Source organism: Didymosphaeria variabile (genome assembly GCF_027946475.1).
Source record: "Didymosphaeria variabile strain IMI 356815 chromosome Unknown scaffold_7, whole genome shotgun sequence".
In the NCBI taxonomy this organism is placed as follows: Eukaryota; Fungi; Ascomycota; class Dothideomycetes; order Pleosporales; family Didymosphaeriaceae; genus Didymosphaeria; species Didymosphaeria variabile.
In genome coordinates, this window is record NW_026611626.1 from 1,110,005 (window position 1) to 1,126,340 (window position 16,336).

Sequence of the window (16,336 nt, forward strand, 5' to 3'; positions counted from 1 at the left end):
TCTCGGCGGCGAGCTCCATCACATCAACACCACACGCCGCCCTCCGGGCAACTCAACCACCACGACCGACAACGAAACGAAACGGCATCGAGACAAACGTCTGGACAATACCTGCCACGCGGAGAGCTAGTCAACATAATATTGACTGCGCGCAGAGTGCGCGGTCGCACGACGACTGAAGGGCGGATCGCGCTCGCTGAATAGGCCTTCTCAACCAGCGCAACACCTTCAGCCGGCTTCGAAGACGACTAGCGGCCTGCAAGAGCGAGCATAACGTGCCGCATCTCGGTTGTTGTGGGCGGAACTTTTGCATTCGAAGTTCCGAGAGATCAACCCCGCTGCCTTCCATTATGGACCTCGAGGACCTCGCGGCCGAAGCCGCTGGCGATCCCACGGCCGACGATGTAGATGCCGACATGAAACAGGTGTTTGCTGACGCAAATACCAACCCTGAATTTTGGGCGAACCTCGCGACCATGGAGATCGGAGGCGGAGAGAAAGCGGAGGATGCGATGGACTACGGAGACATTTCGGACGACGACCTGGCGAGCGATCATGACGACGATGGGGACGAGAACGAGCAGGGAAACTCACATCAGCTTAGCGGCACCACTGTTCAAGATGAGGAGGACCTGCAGGCAGATGAAGATATCGATGCTTTGTTCAATGAGGATGCGGCCAGTCCCGTGCCAGAGCATTCCCAGGACATTGAAGCGCAGAAGCCTGGCTCCGCTGCATCAGTCCCAATAGTTTCGACAGGCGGCGCTGGACAGACCGTCAACGCTACAAGTAATGTTGCTGGAGACGATGAGGATCCTGAGTGGGTTGAGCAGAGGCGACTGTTCGCTGAGGCTAGCCGTCCAAAAGGCGAGCGTATACCACTGGCACCAACCTCTGACAAGGAACTCTTCCGTCAGCTCTACCCTGACTTTGAGAAGGGAAAGCCGCTCCGTTTCTCCAGCTTAATTCCTCGCAAGCGCGCATACTTCAAGCCTCAAGAACCAGCAAAAGCGCCCAAGCCGCTGGCATTCGGTACGAAAATCAACCTGGACATCGCGACCGACCAGGAGAAGAGCTTCCGACTGCCATCAACCACCGTCCCCGTCAAGCATAGCCGAGTAGACGAAGAGGAAGAGGGCGGTATCATCCACATTCAGCAGCGCGTGGAGAAGGAAGGCGAGAGTAGTGACGAAATGGATTTGGACGTATGGGAAGCTACCAATGATCACGAAGTCATTGGTAATGTCACCTGGGGTGATCTAGAGGTCGCCTGCGAAGATTGGAACATCGACTCCGACAGCATCGTTACATTATCCGACTCAGAGGGGGCTAAGACGCCTGAACTTGTCAGCATCAACAGCGCTCCTAAGCGACGCCGATTGGGTGACCGCGACAGTCCCGTGACGTTCTCAGTGTACGACCATATGAGCCTCCCCTCATGGGACGATCCTGAGTTTGTTACCGCGAAGCTAGCGAAGAAGATCATCCTGGACATGAATGATCCTCAACTACTTCTCGACGTACAGCAGCCCACTGTAGAGGAGCAGAAACCCCGTACAATTGGTGTTGGTCTCAAGCGCGACCCTCGTGGCGGCATCGCCAATCCCATGCTCAAGCGCTTCAATATCTCGAATGATGAGCATTATGACGCTCTTAAGGAGAGCAGCCAGCAGAAGGTCCGTGGTACCATTGGTAACTCCACTATCGACCACAGCCTCCCGGCTCTGAAATTGCAGTATCCATTCTACAAAGTCCACCTCTCCGATCGAGAACTACGATCCTTCCACCGCCCCACCGTTGCGTTCAAGCCTGGCGAGCGTGCTATCATATCCGCGCTCAAGAGTGTCAAGAGGAAGAACAAGCGTCATTTGAAGCCATCCGAGGCATTTGCCGTTGCCGAAGATCTCAATATCGGAGATAATGCGGACCTTCTCCTTGCAGAGTATTCCGAAGAGTATCCCACCACACTTTCGAACTTCGGCATGGGCGTCAAGGTTTTCAACTACTACCGTCGTAGGACCGCTGAGGACAATAACAGGCCCAAGCCTGCGATTGGAGAGACGCAAATCCTGTTGCCACACGACAAGAGTCCATTCGCCATGTTCGGCCCCATTGAGCCTGGCGAGGAGTGGTTGACGCTTCAGAATGCGATGTACCGCGCCCCGATCTTTCAGCACAACCCGGAGAAGACCGATTTTCTTGTCAGCAGGAGCCAAACTGGTGTCCATGGTTCAAAGTACTACATGCGAAACATCGACAATCTTGTCGTCGTCGGCCAAGAGTTCCCTTACACTGAAGTACCTGGCACCCACGCGCGTAAGGTCACTGAAGCTTCCAAGAAGCGGTTGAAGATGCTAGCCTTCCGATTGTATCGACGAGGACAGCAGAATAGTCACAGGCAGCCTTGGGTGAGCAATGAGATGATCAAGCATCATCTTCCTGGTACAGAAATCGCGCAGAACCGTTCGAGGATGAGGGAAATCATGAAGTACGACAAGAATGTGGGCACTTGGCAGCCTGTAGATGGTGAGACTATCCCGGATGAGCCGACTCTGCGCACGTGGATCAAGCCGGAGGACATTTGCCTGATTGATTCCATGCATGCTGGTGACAAGCAGCTCCAAGATGCCGGTATTAAGACCGACGACATTAAAGATGATGAGGATGGCGATGGCAACGAAACTCTCGAATTGAAGCTAGCGCCGTGGCATACTACTAAGAACTTCCTGAATGCTTGCACAGGAAAGGCGATGCTGACGTTGCATGGAGAGGGTGACCCTACTGGACGCAACGAAGGTTTCAGCTTCATTAAGACTTCTATGAAAGGCGGTTTCAAGGACATTGGCGAGAGCACTGCAGACAAGATCGATGCCCGAAACAAGAAGGATAATGGCGGTCACAGTTACAACGTCCAGAAGCAACAGCAGCAGTATGAGGACGCCATCAAGCGTATCTGGAACAAACAGAAGGACAGCCTTCGCTCTGCCGCGATACCTTCTGATGAAGACTTAGATGTCGATGCCATGTCGCAACCTAACCCGGCTCGTGGACGCTCGGAGGCCCCGACTCCGTACTCAGGTTTGCGAGGCGAAGATGAGACTATGAGTCAGTTCAGTCGTAACAGTGCAGGTGCCGAACGTGGCAAGAAGCTTCGCATTGTCCGCAAGTTCAGGAATCGCCACGACGAAATCGAAGAGAAGGTACAGATCATTACAGACCCCGAAGTCATCAAACTATACATGAAGCGTAAGAAGCAGCAGCGATTATTGAGCATGAACATCGATGATATCAAGCCAACCGGTAATGCCGAGTTCGATCACCAACAGATGCTGAAGCTCAAGGCAGAAATGGCGCGTCTTCAACGCAACATCGAGCGTCGCGAAGGTCGCGAAAAGGCTAAGGGCATTGCTCCATCGAATGGGAAGAGTAGCTCTACTCCGCGAAAGTGTGCGAACTGCGGCGAAGTGGGACACATCAAGACGAACAAAAAGTGCGCGAAGACCGTTTCTTTTGTCTCTCCCCTCTAAACATGTATATCTCCTATGTTTTTTCTTCCCCCAATAGCTGGGCACTTGCTTACAGAGATTCAACAGGCTTTGCCCTCTGCTCAACGGTTCGAAGAAGCAGAGCGACACTTTCAGGGATGCTGGAGCTGCCAGTCCTGTTACGGTGGCAGGAACGCCTATCGCTTCGACACCAGGCCCGCTCCTTCCCGGTGCTGGCTCACCCTTCTAATCATACGATACCTCCTCTTACCCTACCATTCTCTCGGTCTCACCTTCTCGCGATACTTTACAGAATTGGTTTCTCACTTAGCCATGCGTGATTCGAATTGTTCAAAACATGCATAGCGATGGCGTTCTCGGACCGGTTTTCTCAGGCTAACGGTGCATGATTTGATACATGGTGGACAGACTACTCATCGGGTGGCGTTGCATTGTCCTTCGACAACAAATTGTTCTCAGAGTGTACGGGTTGCTGTGCAATCTGAACGGGAATTGCCTGGATTTCCTAATTGCCAGTGGTCCTGGTGCGGCGCTTGCCCTCAACACCAAATCGAATTCGGATAATTGTACAATGCTTATTGATAATTTTAAACGCTATCCAACGGGCGAACCCTTTCTTCTCCATGTCGATGATGAGCGCTTGACTCCGTACTACGTGAATGTAATATCTCTTACAGTGGCCTTACGTCGAACCTGGGAGAGGGGCGGGCGGTCGGTAGCCGGCGGACGAGAGCGGACTATGCTAAGCCGCGTAGGAGAAGTATGGGTCGGCAGACGTGAGAACGAATAGCAGTCGATGACCTATGACGTGGCATAATGAAAGATTATGAATTAGAAAGTAGACGTGGGGAACAGCGACAGACAGACAGAGCGCGTGACACGTATCGTCGCTCAGCTGACGAGTAGAAGACTTGCGCGAATTCGAAGCCTTGTGTAATGAGAGACAACGAGAGACTATTGAAGGAAAGGAGAAGATCTAGGCAGATGTGTGTTTCTAGAATAACAACAATGCACGCGTCGAAGCAGCGCTGAGGCGCAATCGAAACACCATCGAGGGTGGGCAAAAATGACGCGTTGGCATCGCATACGCGACGACCAAAAGACAAGGTTCAAGAAGAACATCAGTAGGCAACAACAAGAGATATGAGTCAAAGCGGCGCGCAAGGACATCAGTATCAGAAGATGTAGGAGAGTCGCCATCAGGCAACTGGTGAGCAAGATTGCGCTTCCAATAGCCGCATGCGGAGAACCAGCAGGTTCAGGTGACGAAGTGGGAGCCCTGGAGTGGGAGACAACGAGGGAAGAGGAGCGCGCTCAACGAACAGCGAGCTTCCCAGACCCCAACGCAACACCTGTTACAAGCGCGCCGCAAATCTGGCCAGCGGAACTCACACCTAGTCTTCGCATCAATTGATCTCTGGATCGCATCTGGCACTGAAACGAGTTTAATCCTGCCTAATGCGGAATGGGGTGTTGATCTGGAAGAGCACCTGCTGTTAAGCGACGTATATAAGGGCCGCGACTCCCCGCTCCGCGTTGCCTGCGCCGCTATCCCATACCTTCCGAGCTTCCCACTTCATCGCCACAAGACCAAATAATCCTTTCCCCCCCTCGTTCTAATCGTCCAGAAATCGTCTATCAGGACGTACTATTATCATCAACAATGCCTCCCAAGAAGTCTACCACCGCTTCTACCAAGAAGGCCGCTGCCGCCGCCCCGGCACATGGCTCCTACATCGGTATGTGACGCGCCGTTGCGCAGCACCACGCTGTCGCTCGCCCTGCGCAATGCTTCTGACGTGTTCGCGAGCGTTTACTGACTTGTTATCGCAGATATGGTCAAGGATGCTATCATCAGCGTAAGTCTGCATTCCCCGGCGCATTGCGTTCCCCGCACCTGGCGGTGACGCTTCGACGCGCCATCCGGTCGCCCTCCACAACAAAGGCCTACCACACTTTCAAACGTCGAGAATACATTCACTGACGCGTTATCTGCACGCTACAGCTCAAGGAGCGCAATGGTTCAAGGTATGTCGCTGCCCTGGAGCCCACTACGCCGCCGGCGCTGAGTGTCGCTTCCAGCTCAAGTACCGATAGAGCAACACGCTGACTTTGTTTTCCGCAGCCGTCAAGCCATCCAGAAGTACATTAAGGCCAACAACAACTTGGGCAACCCCACCGATGCCATGTTCAAGAGCCGCGTCAATGGCGCCATCCGCAAAGGTCTCGAGAGTGGCGACTTCAGCTTCCCCAAGGGTACGTTTACACTTGAATGGACTCCCTGTCAACATACGCTTCGAAGTGTGACATGAACGCGTCCACTCATCGGTCTCCGTGAATTAATCTTACTGATATCGTCTCCAGGCCAAAAGTCCGGCAGCATAAAGCTCGCGAAGAAGGATGCGAAGGAGGCCAAGCCTGCCGCTGCAAAGAAGGAGAAGGCCGAGCCCAAGATTGAGAAGAAGGCCGCCGCTCCCAAGGCCAAGAGGGCCGCCACCACTACCGTGAGTTAGACGTTTCATAGCAGGACAGAAAAGCTTGAGATTCGGCCTGTGTATTAACCAGCGCCCCCAACTCGGTCCTGCCACCAGATGAACATTCCACTAATAGTTGCATCAGAAGGCTAAGGCACCCGCCTCTAAGGCTGCAGCTACCAAGAAGCCCACCAAGGCAGCGCCCAAGAAAGAGACTAAGACCACCACCAAGAAGGCCGCTGCAGCTAAGCCTAAGGCCAACGCCAGCAAGCCTCGCAAGGCTGCTGCCGACACCAAGGCTGCTCCCGCTGTTCCCAAGGAGGACTTCGCGGTTCTCAGTAAGACCAAGTCTGGCCGTGTCACTAAGACCAAGGCCGCAGCTCCCATCAAGAAAACACCCACCAAGAAGGCCCCGGCGGCTAAGAAGGCAGCAACAACCAAGAAGAGCACACCCAAGCGTGCAACGCCCAAGAAGGCAGAGGCATAAGTCCATCCAGGACTATCTTTCCTTGTTGAGTGATTTCTTCTGACAGGCTTTGTGTTTATAAATTCCGCGGAAAAGGAATAGGTTCACGAGCCTGAGATACTGAACACGTTCGTGATATCCCCATTATGGTATAGGGTGGGCTGGTAGGACTCGGGGTCTGTTTCGTGTGGATATGGCGCTTAAGGCGTTTCGGGATGTTGCTCCTACTGTGTGTTTTTACTGGTAAAGGTCGTGTATGGGTGTTATACACTGGGTTACGAGCAATGAATACCAAACTTTAATTTATACTGAGTGCTGCTGTGGTTTATGTGTAGTGTGCATAGAGTTCTACCAGACTCTACTGGAACAACATAATCGGAGCTGGGTCCAAGTTGCTTTTACGGTACGTCGACCATTCTATGGGACGCGTTGTTTTGATAGTGCACGTCGTCTGTCGCGTCGAGTGGGTCGGCACGTGATCATAGCGAAGCGAGGCGCGCCACCATCGGAGTCCGGATAACGTGAGCGACGGAGGGAGATCTTATTATCGGTTGTCTACCCCCAGGCCCCGAGGACGTAAGTGCAAACGATTGGTACTGTTATTCAAGTTCAGTCTGGCATGGGCTATCTGAAGAAGTACTTAAAGAGTAAAACCTTGATGCATCGTCACGTTCACAACTCATCCTAGGTAGGCTCACACCTGACTACCACTTCCACTGCGCCCTAGCTCAAGTCTACTACCCAACCATCTTTCCAATGCCGAATTCATTTCGGCAGGCTTCTCTAGCATGACCCAATGACTCGCCTCGACCACCTCAACAGTCAAGTCTTTCACAGATGCCCGCTGGCCGTCCGCCATTCTTGGTGTCGTACTCGGCGAACAGACCGCATCATGCTTCGCATCCACATACAGCACCGGAAATTCCAACTTCCCGTCACCAGCCTCGCTCTTCGCATACTCAGCGTTCGCTTCATGATTAAGATAATACGCCGTAGGTGGAAAGAACCCGTGTTTCCTATGGCTTTCCAGCAGCGCTTCGTACAGCGGCTGGTCGAGAGACGTAGCTTCCATGGGCAAATCGGGTATGAGGTCAGGACGCCCGGCGAACCAGCCATCCCTCAGCACGCGGGACGTATGTGCTGGTCTCCCATAGCGTGATGGATCGTGCCTCACGTACAGCAACTTGGTCCATTTCTCTAATTCCAAAGAGGAGTAGGCGGTCATGGCGGTAGAAGGAGAGGAAGAGTAGGCGGCCATGTATTCCCATTGTCCGTAGGGGTACTCTTCTTTAGGGTATAGAGAACGGTTTATCAGGGAGAGGGTGTGCAATAACCCGAGTTCTAGCGTGCGGTAGGGCACGCAGAGGAGGGTCATGCCGAGGAAGAGAGAGGGGTGGTGGGCAGCAAGGGAGGATACGATGGCGGCGCCCCAGTCGTGGCCGATCCAGACTGCTTTGTCGATGTTTAATTGGTGCGCGAAGTCGACGAGTTCGCTGACGAGTGTCTTCAATGAATAGGCACTTTTGTGATGTGGTCCGCTGGAGTTAGCGTAGCCGCGCATGTCGAGGGCGTACACGCAGTATCTCTTGTCAAACGGGGGCGAGGTGAAATAGCGCAGTTGGTGGTGCCAGGATTGCGCGAGGTCGGGCCAACCGTGGATGAATATTAGGGGGGTGCCGGCGGGAGAGCCGCCGGTGTAGTATGTGGTTGTTTCGCCGGAGGGGTGAATTAGGGTGGCGGAGGTGAGGAAGTCCATGATAAGCGGTTGTGGTACTCAGGGTGAGCTGGCTGAAGAATAAGTGATTTGTATAGGAACCAGGCTGTATGATTGATCTGTGTAGGGATAGATGGCTCGGAGAGCTTATTTTATCTGTCTGTTACCTAGCATGCCACGAATAGTATTAGAAAGACTTGCCGTACCTTAGCACAAGAGGCCTTGAAAGCGTTAGGAGTGTACTTTGGTAGTCTGTCATACTTGCCCATTCATGCTGCCAGAGGATTACAAATGTCCCCGTGAGACCTCGGTAGGTGGGATGCCTGACCAACCAACTCTGCCATGGCGCATAGTCTCGAAGATCATGTAGTATAAGAGGAGACAACATGTTTGCAGGGCCGCGAGGTGTGAACGTGGGAATCTATGGTGGTGGATGCCCACTGTCGGTAGCGCCATAGCGTGTCACGATCGCTTGTCAGGTGTGCGAGTGCGAGTGCGAGAGCGAGTGCAGGTGTGATAGGTGCAACCTACATCCTGGCGCAACTTGCCGCAATTTTCGACATGCAATCCATAGGCATCTAAAAGTTAATGGCCAGAGTGGGATTTCGGTCGAGAGAGTTTCTATCAAGGTGAGGCTCAGCGTAGAGCGCACCACGGATACGGGCCCATAGGGATTCCAAATTGCGCTAGGAAATTCCAAGTGGCTGAGCGGTCCACAGATACATCCACGGATGCATATGATACGCGTGTGCGTACCTTTGTGCGTTTACGTGTTGTTGTCAGCTGTCGCCGGCTCGGAAATTCCCATGCCGACAAGGGGCTTTGCGGTGAATGACAGCAGATCAGATCGACGGGCTGAGGTGATGGTAGCGGACAGACGACGAAATAGCACACTCAGCTGTTTCAGGGGAGCACCACATGCAGAAACAAGTGAATTCATACGGATACAAGTGTGTGTTGCTATTCTTGTGCAAATCAGAAAGCGTCCGCCCCGTCAGATACGAGCGTTCGAGGGCACCCGGCCGGAGACAACGGCGAGCGGGACTTCAGAACAGCATGCGGCGCGTGCGTGACTGCGGCCCGCTAACATGGCTTGGGACGCAGGGAAAGGCGGCTCTCGGCACGGAGGGGAGATTGGTTCGAAAGGGGGCTTGAGGACGCTGCACTTTGTGAAGTGGAGAGTTGGCGGTGTGGCTGTGAGGCTGAACCTGCGAGCCGGGAAAACGTTTGTTCGTCGTGTCTAACCACATGTGGCTGTGGCCTCAGCCCAATTTCACCACTCCCCTGAGCGCACGAAGACAGGACGAGCCGTCCAGAAGCCATCCTCAGCAACATTCTGCGACCGGCACGAGTACTGCGTGCCATCATCGTCGTCTGGAGAACGCTCCGCAGCGTTGCGCGGCAGTGCCAGGTTCCTTGGTTCGCCGTGTGAGTGGCCTATCGTGGACTCCATCTCGTCCGTTTGCCGGGCCGTCTGCTTGGCGGGCAGACCACGGACCCTTGCGAAGCTGACCAGTGCCTTGCTTCTGTGCTTTGTCTCCTCTGACATCTTCACCAGCGCCCCGGCGACGATTGCTTCCCCTCCACACTTGCACGCCCATTCTTGCGACCATATCCAGCGACGGCCGCCCTGCCCTGCCTGCTGCCGCCCACCTAGCACCCTCCGCCCCCCCGACCACCAATTCGCACGCGGAGCAACGCCATAGCAACCGCCCGTCACGACACTGCACCCGCTCCCGCACGGCACGACACGACACGCCCCGACACCATAGGAGAGCTGGCTGCCCACCCGCATTCCTCTGCAGTGGAGCGCCCGCACATGATTGCGACCGTTGTCGCTCCTCGGACGATGCCCTCGTTGACGGCCGACCAGAGCGACTCTACCACCCACGGCCACACCATCCAGACTTATACGCTTCCCACGCGCACCCTGTCCGACAAGTCTCTGTTCGGCGGCGACTATGCCGAGAAGGTGCACCGTGGCGCAGCCCCCACAATGAACGGCAAGCCCGTCGGCGGCTCCATCATGCAGTCGATACCCAACGGCCGACCTGTGCAACCATCAAGCGCTGAGAAGCGAACATCGCAGCAGGCGGACGGCAGCGTGGGCAGGCAGCGAGGCTCGAGTATTGGCAAACAAAGTCCCTTCAGCACGTCGGAACCGCTGCGGCTCAACTCCGGCGAGCTATCTGGCAGGGATGATGGCTACTTCGCGTCAGTCCACGGTAGTGAGCAGCACGATGGCTGCAAAACTACTCACGTTACCCTCAACGCGACGAGCCCGTCTGCTGCACACAAAGAAGCCAGCAAAGACCTCGCCCCGCCCTACAAGACCAGCACCGAGTCGCAGCCGCCTAATCCGCAGAGCAACCTGCAGGTTCCAGGCTCGACCTACCGCGTCTCCTCCCCTCCCGCCTTCAACCACACCACACCAAGCCCTGCCGAAGCGCCCTACCGTCTGCAGCATCGGCACACACTCGAGGTGCCCAGCGTCTCCGCAGCCCGCGCCCAGGGCCTTCGAAACAACAACAACAACAACAACACCGATGATGTCGTGACTGCGAGCGGTAGGTTCTCTCCAGCCAACACTCCCACCCGCCGCCGAGGGTCAATGTCTTTGGCACGCCGGACAACCCGCTCCATACACTCCGACATGCATCTCGACGAGGTGCCCCAGGATGAGGACGCCGCGCGGTGGGCCGAACACATCAGGCAAAAGCGGGCCAGCAAGAGGAAGCGGAGGGACGACGAAGACGACGACCGCGTTGTCGTCGGCACAAAGGTCGACCAGAACCACGTCAATTGGGTGACGGCCTACAACATGCTCACGGGCATCCGGTTCACCGTCTCGCGGACTAACGCAAAGATGGACCGCGACCTCACGGATGCCGACTTTGACGCCAAGCACAAGTTTTCTTTCGATATGTACGTGCCGGAAGACTTCTCATTGTCAAATCTCCTGTTATTATTCGGTCTTTCGTGTGATTCTCCTTACAGATTGGTCCACCCTAAACGCCATGCTAACAAGCCCACAGTGCCGGAAATGAACTTACGCCATCCGCAAAATACGACTTCAAGTTCAAGGACTACGCGCCCTGGGTCTTCCGCCACCTTCGCAGCATCTTCGGTCTCGACCCCGCCGACTACCTTGTGTCGCTGACGAGCAAATACATCCTTTCCGAACTAGGCTCGCCCGGCAAGAGCGGGAGCTTCTTCTATTTCTCCCGGGACTACAAATACATCATCAAAACTATACATCATGGCGAACACAAGTTCCTCCGAAAGATTCTTAAGAACTACTACGACCATGTCCAGGAGAACCCGAATACATTACTCTCTCAGTTTTATGGCCTACATCGCGTAAAGATACCCTACGGACGTAAGATTCATTTCGTTGTCATGAACAATCTATTTCCTCCGCATCGAGATATCCACCGCACGTTTGATTTGAAGGGGTCGACAATCGGACGAGACTTCAAAGAGGAGGGGCTCGAGGAGAATCCGCGTGCTACCCTGAAGGATCTCAACTGGTTACGACGGGACCAACATCTGGAGTTTGGACCGGCAAAGAAGAAGGCGTTTGTCGAGCAGATGCAAAGGGATGTCAAGCTTTTGCAAAAGTTGCATATCATGGACTACTCAATGCTCATTGGAATACACGATTTGGGGAAGGGGAACGAGGAGAACCTACGAGACAAGACGTTGCAGGTGTTCCAACCGGGCGGAGAGGCGGGAGACGCTCAACCTAACATGCTCACGCGGACACCGTCAAAGCTTGAAAGCGCACGGAAGGCTAAGGAGTTGAGGCAGATGATCAAGACGCAGAAACCTGTGCCCATGGACCAGACTGCGACTAAGATGCCTGATGAGCTAGAAGGGCAGCAGAAGAATAACTACTTCTATGTCGACGACGGTGGTTTCAGAGCCACGCATGAGGACGATACACCGGGCGAGGAGATATACTACCTCGGAATCATCGACTGCCTGACACACGTGAGTGAGATTGATCTTCTTAATCAGATTTGAGTACTAATAAGTATAGTACAACCTCATCAAACGCATAGAGCACAGGTGGAAGGGCTTGACGAACGAAGAATCGCAGATCTCCGCTATTCCACCCGAAAGATACGGCGACCGATTCCTAAAGTTCATTAGCAGCGTCACCAAGACACGCGAAGCCGCCGAGCGAGAAAAAGCCGAAGAGTCCGCACACACACCCAGCGACCCCGTCCTCGCAGGAATCAACGACACTCGCAGCGAACGCGAATCGACCGAGAAAGTCTTCCACAAAGCTCACAATCAAGCAGAGCACACGAAGCGCCACGGCGCAAGCGAGGAAGATATCCCTAAGCGTGAAATGCGCATCGTACGCAGCCCATCAGCAGAGCGAGGCGAACTAGGCACCACGCTTCCCGTCGTCGAAGAAGCACAAGAGACTTCGAGCACGGGCGGTCGAAGTGCACGAAGTACAGACACCAACTTCGCCGCGCCGCCTCTCCGTCAGGAACACCGAGGTCTGCAAAACGGATCACGAGAAAGAGATCAGAGCCATCCACGGCCGCCGCCCACCCCACCTAAGGATTCGGGCACAGGCACCAGCGAGCGACCGCCTACACCGCCAAAGGACCCGGGGTATAACCAGCGACATTCGGGGCCGCCGACGCCGCCGAAAGAGGAGCGTGAACGCGGTAGGGGAAAGGACAAGGAGTTGCCGCATTTGCCGCCTATGGAAACGGTCGTGAGAGTTAATTAGGATATGACGAGCTGTGGATGGAGCCTCTGACTTGTCTAGTTTGGTTGCGTTTGCACATACCCCAGCATTCTTTAGCACTTTTTCGTTCTTCTTCCACCTTTTCTTATCTTGATCGATTGAGCGATCGACGAAGCAGAATCTCAGCTGTTGCATACCACCCCCTTTTTCTTTGTTAGTCATTGCGTTCTGTTTTCGCGGCTACGTGTGTTCGGTGTGTTTCTGCCGCTACGATAGCGCGTAAGATACGATGATTGTATTGTGCGTGCGTGTGCATGATACCAATGGCTGCATCCATTTTCCTTATCTCGTCACTTTCATATGTTCTCTCCGTTTAGCGTAGAGGGCGACGTGGAGAACGGCGCGTTTTTGACTTGACCTGTGTAAGTGTGCTGGCGGTAATGCTGAGTGGGAAGAAGAGAAAGAGAGCAGGGTTCCATTTCTTGTAGGATAGACTTTTGGGACAGCTTTAAGCGAGGGTAGGGGTGTGAAGGCGCAGGCGGGTATTAGGTAGTAGCTAGATAGACGGAATGGAACGATCACCAGAATTACTTACGTCATTCCGTCATTATACACAACATCAAATTCGTAGGAATTCAATCTACAGAAATATCCCCAGTCCATCACGCCGAGCGCATGGTGAGACTACATAGATGATTGCTAGCACGAAAGCAGTTAGAATCTTATATTTCAGGCATCCATGGTGCACCTTCCCCAACAACATGTATAAATAAATAAGTAAACATACAATCTTAAAGAATCCTACACCAATACACACGATGGATCTTACCGCACCCGCAGTCGCCGAAACAGAGCATTTTGACTCCTCTGCCAGAGTCGAAGAAGTCGCCTCCCAACTCGCTTCCCTAATCCGCCAAGCAGAGCACTTCATTGTGTACAGCGGCGCCGGAGTCTCCACGTCCGCAGGTATTCCTGATTTCAGGGGGCCGGAGGGTGCGTGGACGAAAAGGGCGCAGGGGAAAGAGCTGGAATTCGATGGGAACAAAACGCTGACGGCGGTGCCCACTGCGACGCACATGGCGCTTGTGGCGCTACAGGAGAGAGGGATGCTGAAGTACGTGGTCAGTCAGAACTGTGATGGGCTGCATCGAAGGAGTGGCATTTTACCTGTTAGTTTGTGTTTCATTCATCTGAAGAGGGTGGACGGAAGCGGCAAGTAGAGTGTGCTAAATGACATGGCATCTAGGATCGGATATCAGAGCTACATGGAAACAGTAACAGAGAACACTGTAAGGACTGCGGGAAAGAGTATATACGAGGTGCGTCTTCGCGGCGAGGTCCTGTCTCGACTCACCCTTGAGATACGGCAAAGTTACTAACAAGCAGATGCATCCTACCAGACTTCCGCGCCGTCTCCACATACGAAAAGTCCTACTCCGATCACCGCACTGGTCGCAAATGCGCCGTCCCAGGCTGCAACGGCGCCCTGCACGATACCATCATCAACTTCGGCGAGCAGCTCCCCAAAGCAGCCATGGCCCGCGCGACAACGCACGCCAAAAAGGCCGATCTATGCCTCGTTCTTGGAAGCTCGTGTCGCGTCACCCCCGCAAACTCGATCCCAGAGTACGTGGGAAGTAGTAAAAAAGCTCGATTAGCAATTTGCAACTTGCAAGACACACCGCTGGAGGATGTCGCTGATAAGAAGCTAAGAATCCATACGAAGACCGATGACCTGATGTCGCTTGTCATGGATAAGTTAGGTATATTGATTCCGCCATTCATACTCCGCCGCCGGGTCATCATCAGCATGACCTCCCAGCAAAGCGACCGGCATCAGCTCATTGTGACCGGAGTCGACGTAGACGACACGCCGGCCTCCTTTCTCCGCTCAGTTAAAGTAGAAGGTAGTAGGAGAGGGGTGCGGACAGAACCGTTTGTGCTGGGTATTCGTGAGGAGCTCGATGTTGGGGCGGCGGTGAAGATAGAGCTGGAGTTCATGGGGCATTATGGGGAGCCGAATGTTATTGTTGCGCATGAGTATCCTGGGCAGGGTGGGGGCTCGAGTGCGTACGGGTTAGGGTATGATGTTTGGACGAAAGGGTGGGAGGTTAGCCAGCTGTGAGCTCTCATCCCCGTCGAGGAGAAGGTTGTTAGGGAATTTTCGCACGTAGACTTTTCGAAGAGGTGGGATGGCCTTGTACAGAATTGTACTTTTGATTGGGTACGTACAGCCAGTTCGGACTTTTGTCCAGCTTCTATGATTTACTAGACGAGGCAACTGTCCATCTACCTATCGCAAGTTCAAATAATCCGCATACCCATCCATCTACACCTATCCTCCCTATCAAACACTCCAACCCCCCACCCTATCATGTACATGATTGACCGTAAATTTCCCCCGTAACTGTTATGCACATTGGATTGCTCCTCACGATTATTAAACGTGATATCATTAGTTCTAAACAGTTCCTCTACCCTGACCGCTCGTATCACGTTTTCGAGTGACATCAGAATCTGACGCGCATGCTGGATTTCTGGCGCATTGTCGAAAACATTGGTATTGGTGATGTGGTTATTGGGGTCCTCACGGCGCAGCGCAGCAATCTCGTCGATGTAGTGTAGGATGTGTGTTCGAAGGGGTGAGGCTAGGGTCTCGCACGTCTGTAGGAAGGCCGCGTGGGAGGTCCCATCGCATGTGGTGATGGAGCTCTGTGTTGGGGGAGTGCTTTGGGACATAGTGGTGATGGAGCGGTTGGAATCGGGGATCAAGCTGGAAATGGTGGGTGTTTTGGTTACAGACAGATGAAGTATTTGTATGACCTGGGAAGAGTGTTTGGTAGGCGATTGCGCTGAGGAGATCTTATGACGGGAACATTTGTGATGATAGTAGCATGTGCTTTTGTGTGATGGGACAGACGCTGGGAAGCCATGGCTAGAGTTTGGACTGTCGACATTCTAATCTCTGCTCCTAAAGTAGATAGAGCAAAGGAGGAACATTAGGAATATACACCGGCCTCGTCGTAATTCTCATATTTTCGGCTTCGTGGGGTTGTTCCAGTCTTAGATCGGGTTTTTGGTGCAGGGGGGCATATAGACAATCCGATTGCGTGCAAGGGAAGCATTGCGGCTTGCTCGACTTTGAACAACTCCAACGCAATCACACCCGATCCGCCTCACATGGCCATACTCACAAATACGCTTGGAAGAAAGAAGCGGTCCTATATCACCTTATTAATACCCGGTCATCTCCCCAACACCACTTCTGAACGCACTTCCAAATGCCACCACCCAAAGCCAACCGCCATCCCTCTATTTTACTTCCTTCTCTCGAACTGCAGATTAGTACATAGATTCACTACTCCAAATACAGCGGGAAAGCACCAAAAGAATTTGCCAAGGACGTAAAAGCTTACATGCTTGCGGAAGAAAGACTCGAGATTTCTGTATCGGTAGAGAGTGTTG

The 16,336-nt window shown here is 53.6% G+C and overlaps 5 protein-coding genes across 5 annotated transcripts; 4 read left to right on the top strand and 1 right to left on the bottom strand.

Moving 5' to 3' along the window:
- Window positions 1-350: 350 nt before the first annotated feature.
- On the top strand, window positions 351-3,527 carry N0V89_009506 (uncharacterized protein; the record flags this gene model as incomplete). The annotated part of the gene is made up of 1 exon (XM_056218257.1): window positions 351-3,527. The coding sequence occupies one exon, from the start codon at window positions 351-353 to the stop codon at window positions 3,525-3,527; it is 3,177 nt and encodes a 1,058-aa protein (XP_056067522.1).
- A 1,642-nt stretch (window positions 3,528-5,169) lies between these two features.
- Window positions 5,170-6,467, top strand: N0V89_009507 (uncharacterized protein; the record flags this gene model as incomplete). Its single annotated transcript, XM_056218258.1, has 6 exons — window positions 5,170-5,245; window positions 5,340-5,365; window positions 5,512-5,534; window positions 5,632-5,762; window positions 5,871-6,010; window positions 6,126-6,467. 6 exons carry the CDS (start codon window positions 5,170-5,172, stop codon window positions 6,465-6,467), a joined length of 738 nt encoding a protein of 245 aa, XP_056067523.1.
- Window positions 6,468-7,140: 673 nt separating this feature from the next.
- N0V89_009508 (uncharacterized protein) lies at window positions 7,141-8,202 on the bottom strand (the record flags this gene model as incomplete). Its single annotated transcript, XM_056218259.1, has 1 exon — window positions 7,141-8,202. The coding sequence occupies one exon, from the start codon at window positions 8,200-8,202 to the stop codon at window positions 7,141-7,143; it is 1,062 nt and encodes a 353-aa protein (XP_056067524.1).
- A 1,777-nt stretch (window positions 8,203-9,979) lies between these two features.
- Window positions 9,980-12,913, top strand: MSS4 (Phosphatidylinositol-4-phosphate 5-kinase; the record flags this gene model as incomplete). Its single annotated transcript, XM_056218260.1, has 3 exons — window positions 9,980-11,109; window positions 11,196-12,153; window positions 12,203-12,913. 3 exons carry the CDS (start codon window positions 9,980-9,982, stop codon window positions 12,911-12,913), a joined length of 2,799 nt encoding a protein of 932 aa, XP_056067525.1.
- Window positions 12,914-13,689: 776 nt separating this feature from the next.
- On the top strand, window positions 13,690-14,996 carry N0V89_009510 (uncharacterized protein; the record flags this gene model as incomplete). Its single annotated transcript, XM_056218261.1, has 2 exons — window positions 13,690-13,985; window positions 14,258-14,996. 2 exons carry the CDS (start codon window positions 13,690-13,692, stop codon window positions 14,994-14,996), a joined length of 1,035 nt encoding a protein of 344 aa, XP_056067526.1.
- Window positions 14,997-16,336: the final 1,340 nt, after the last annotated feature.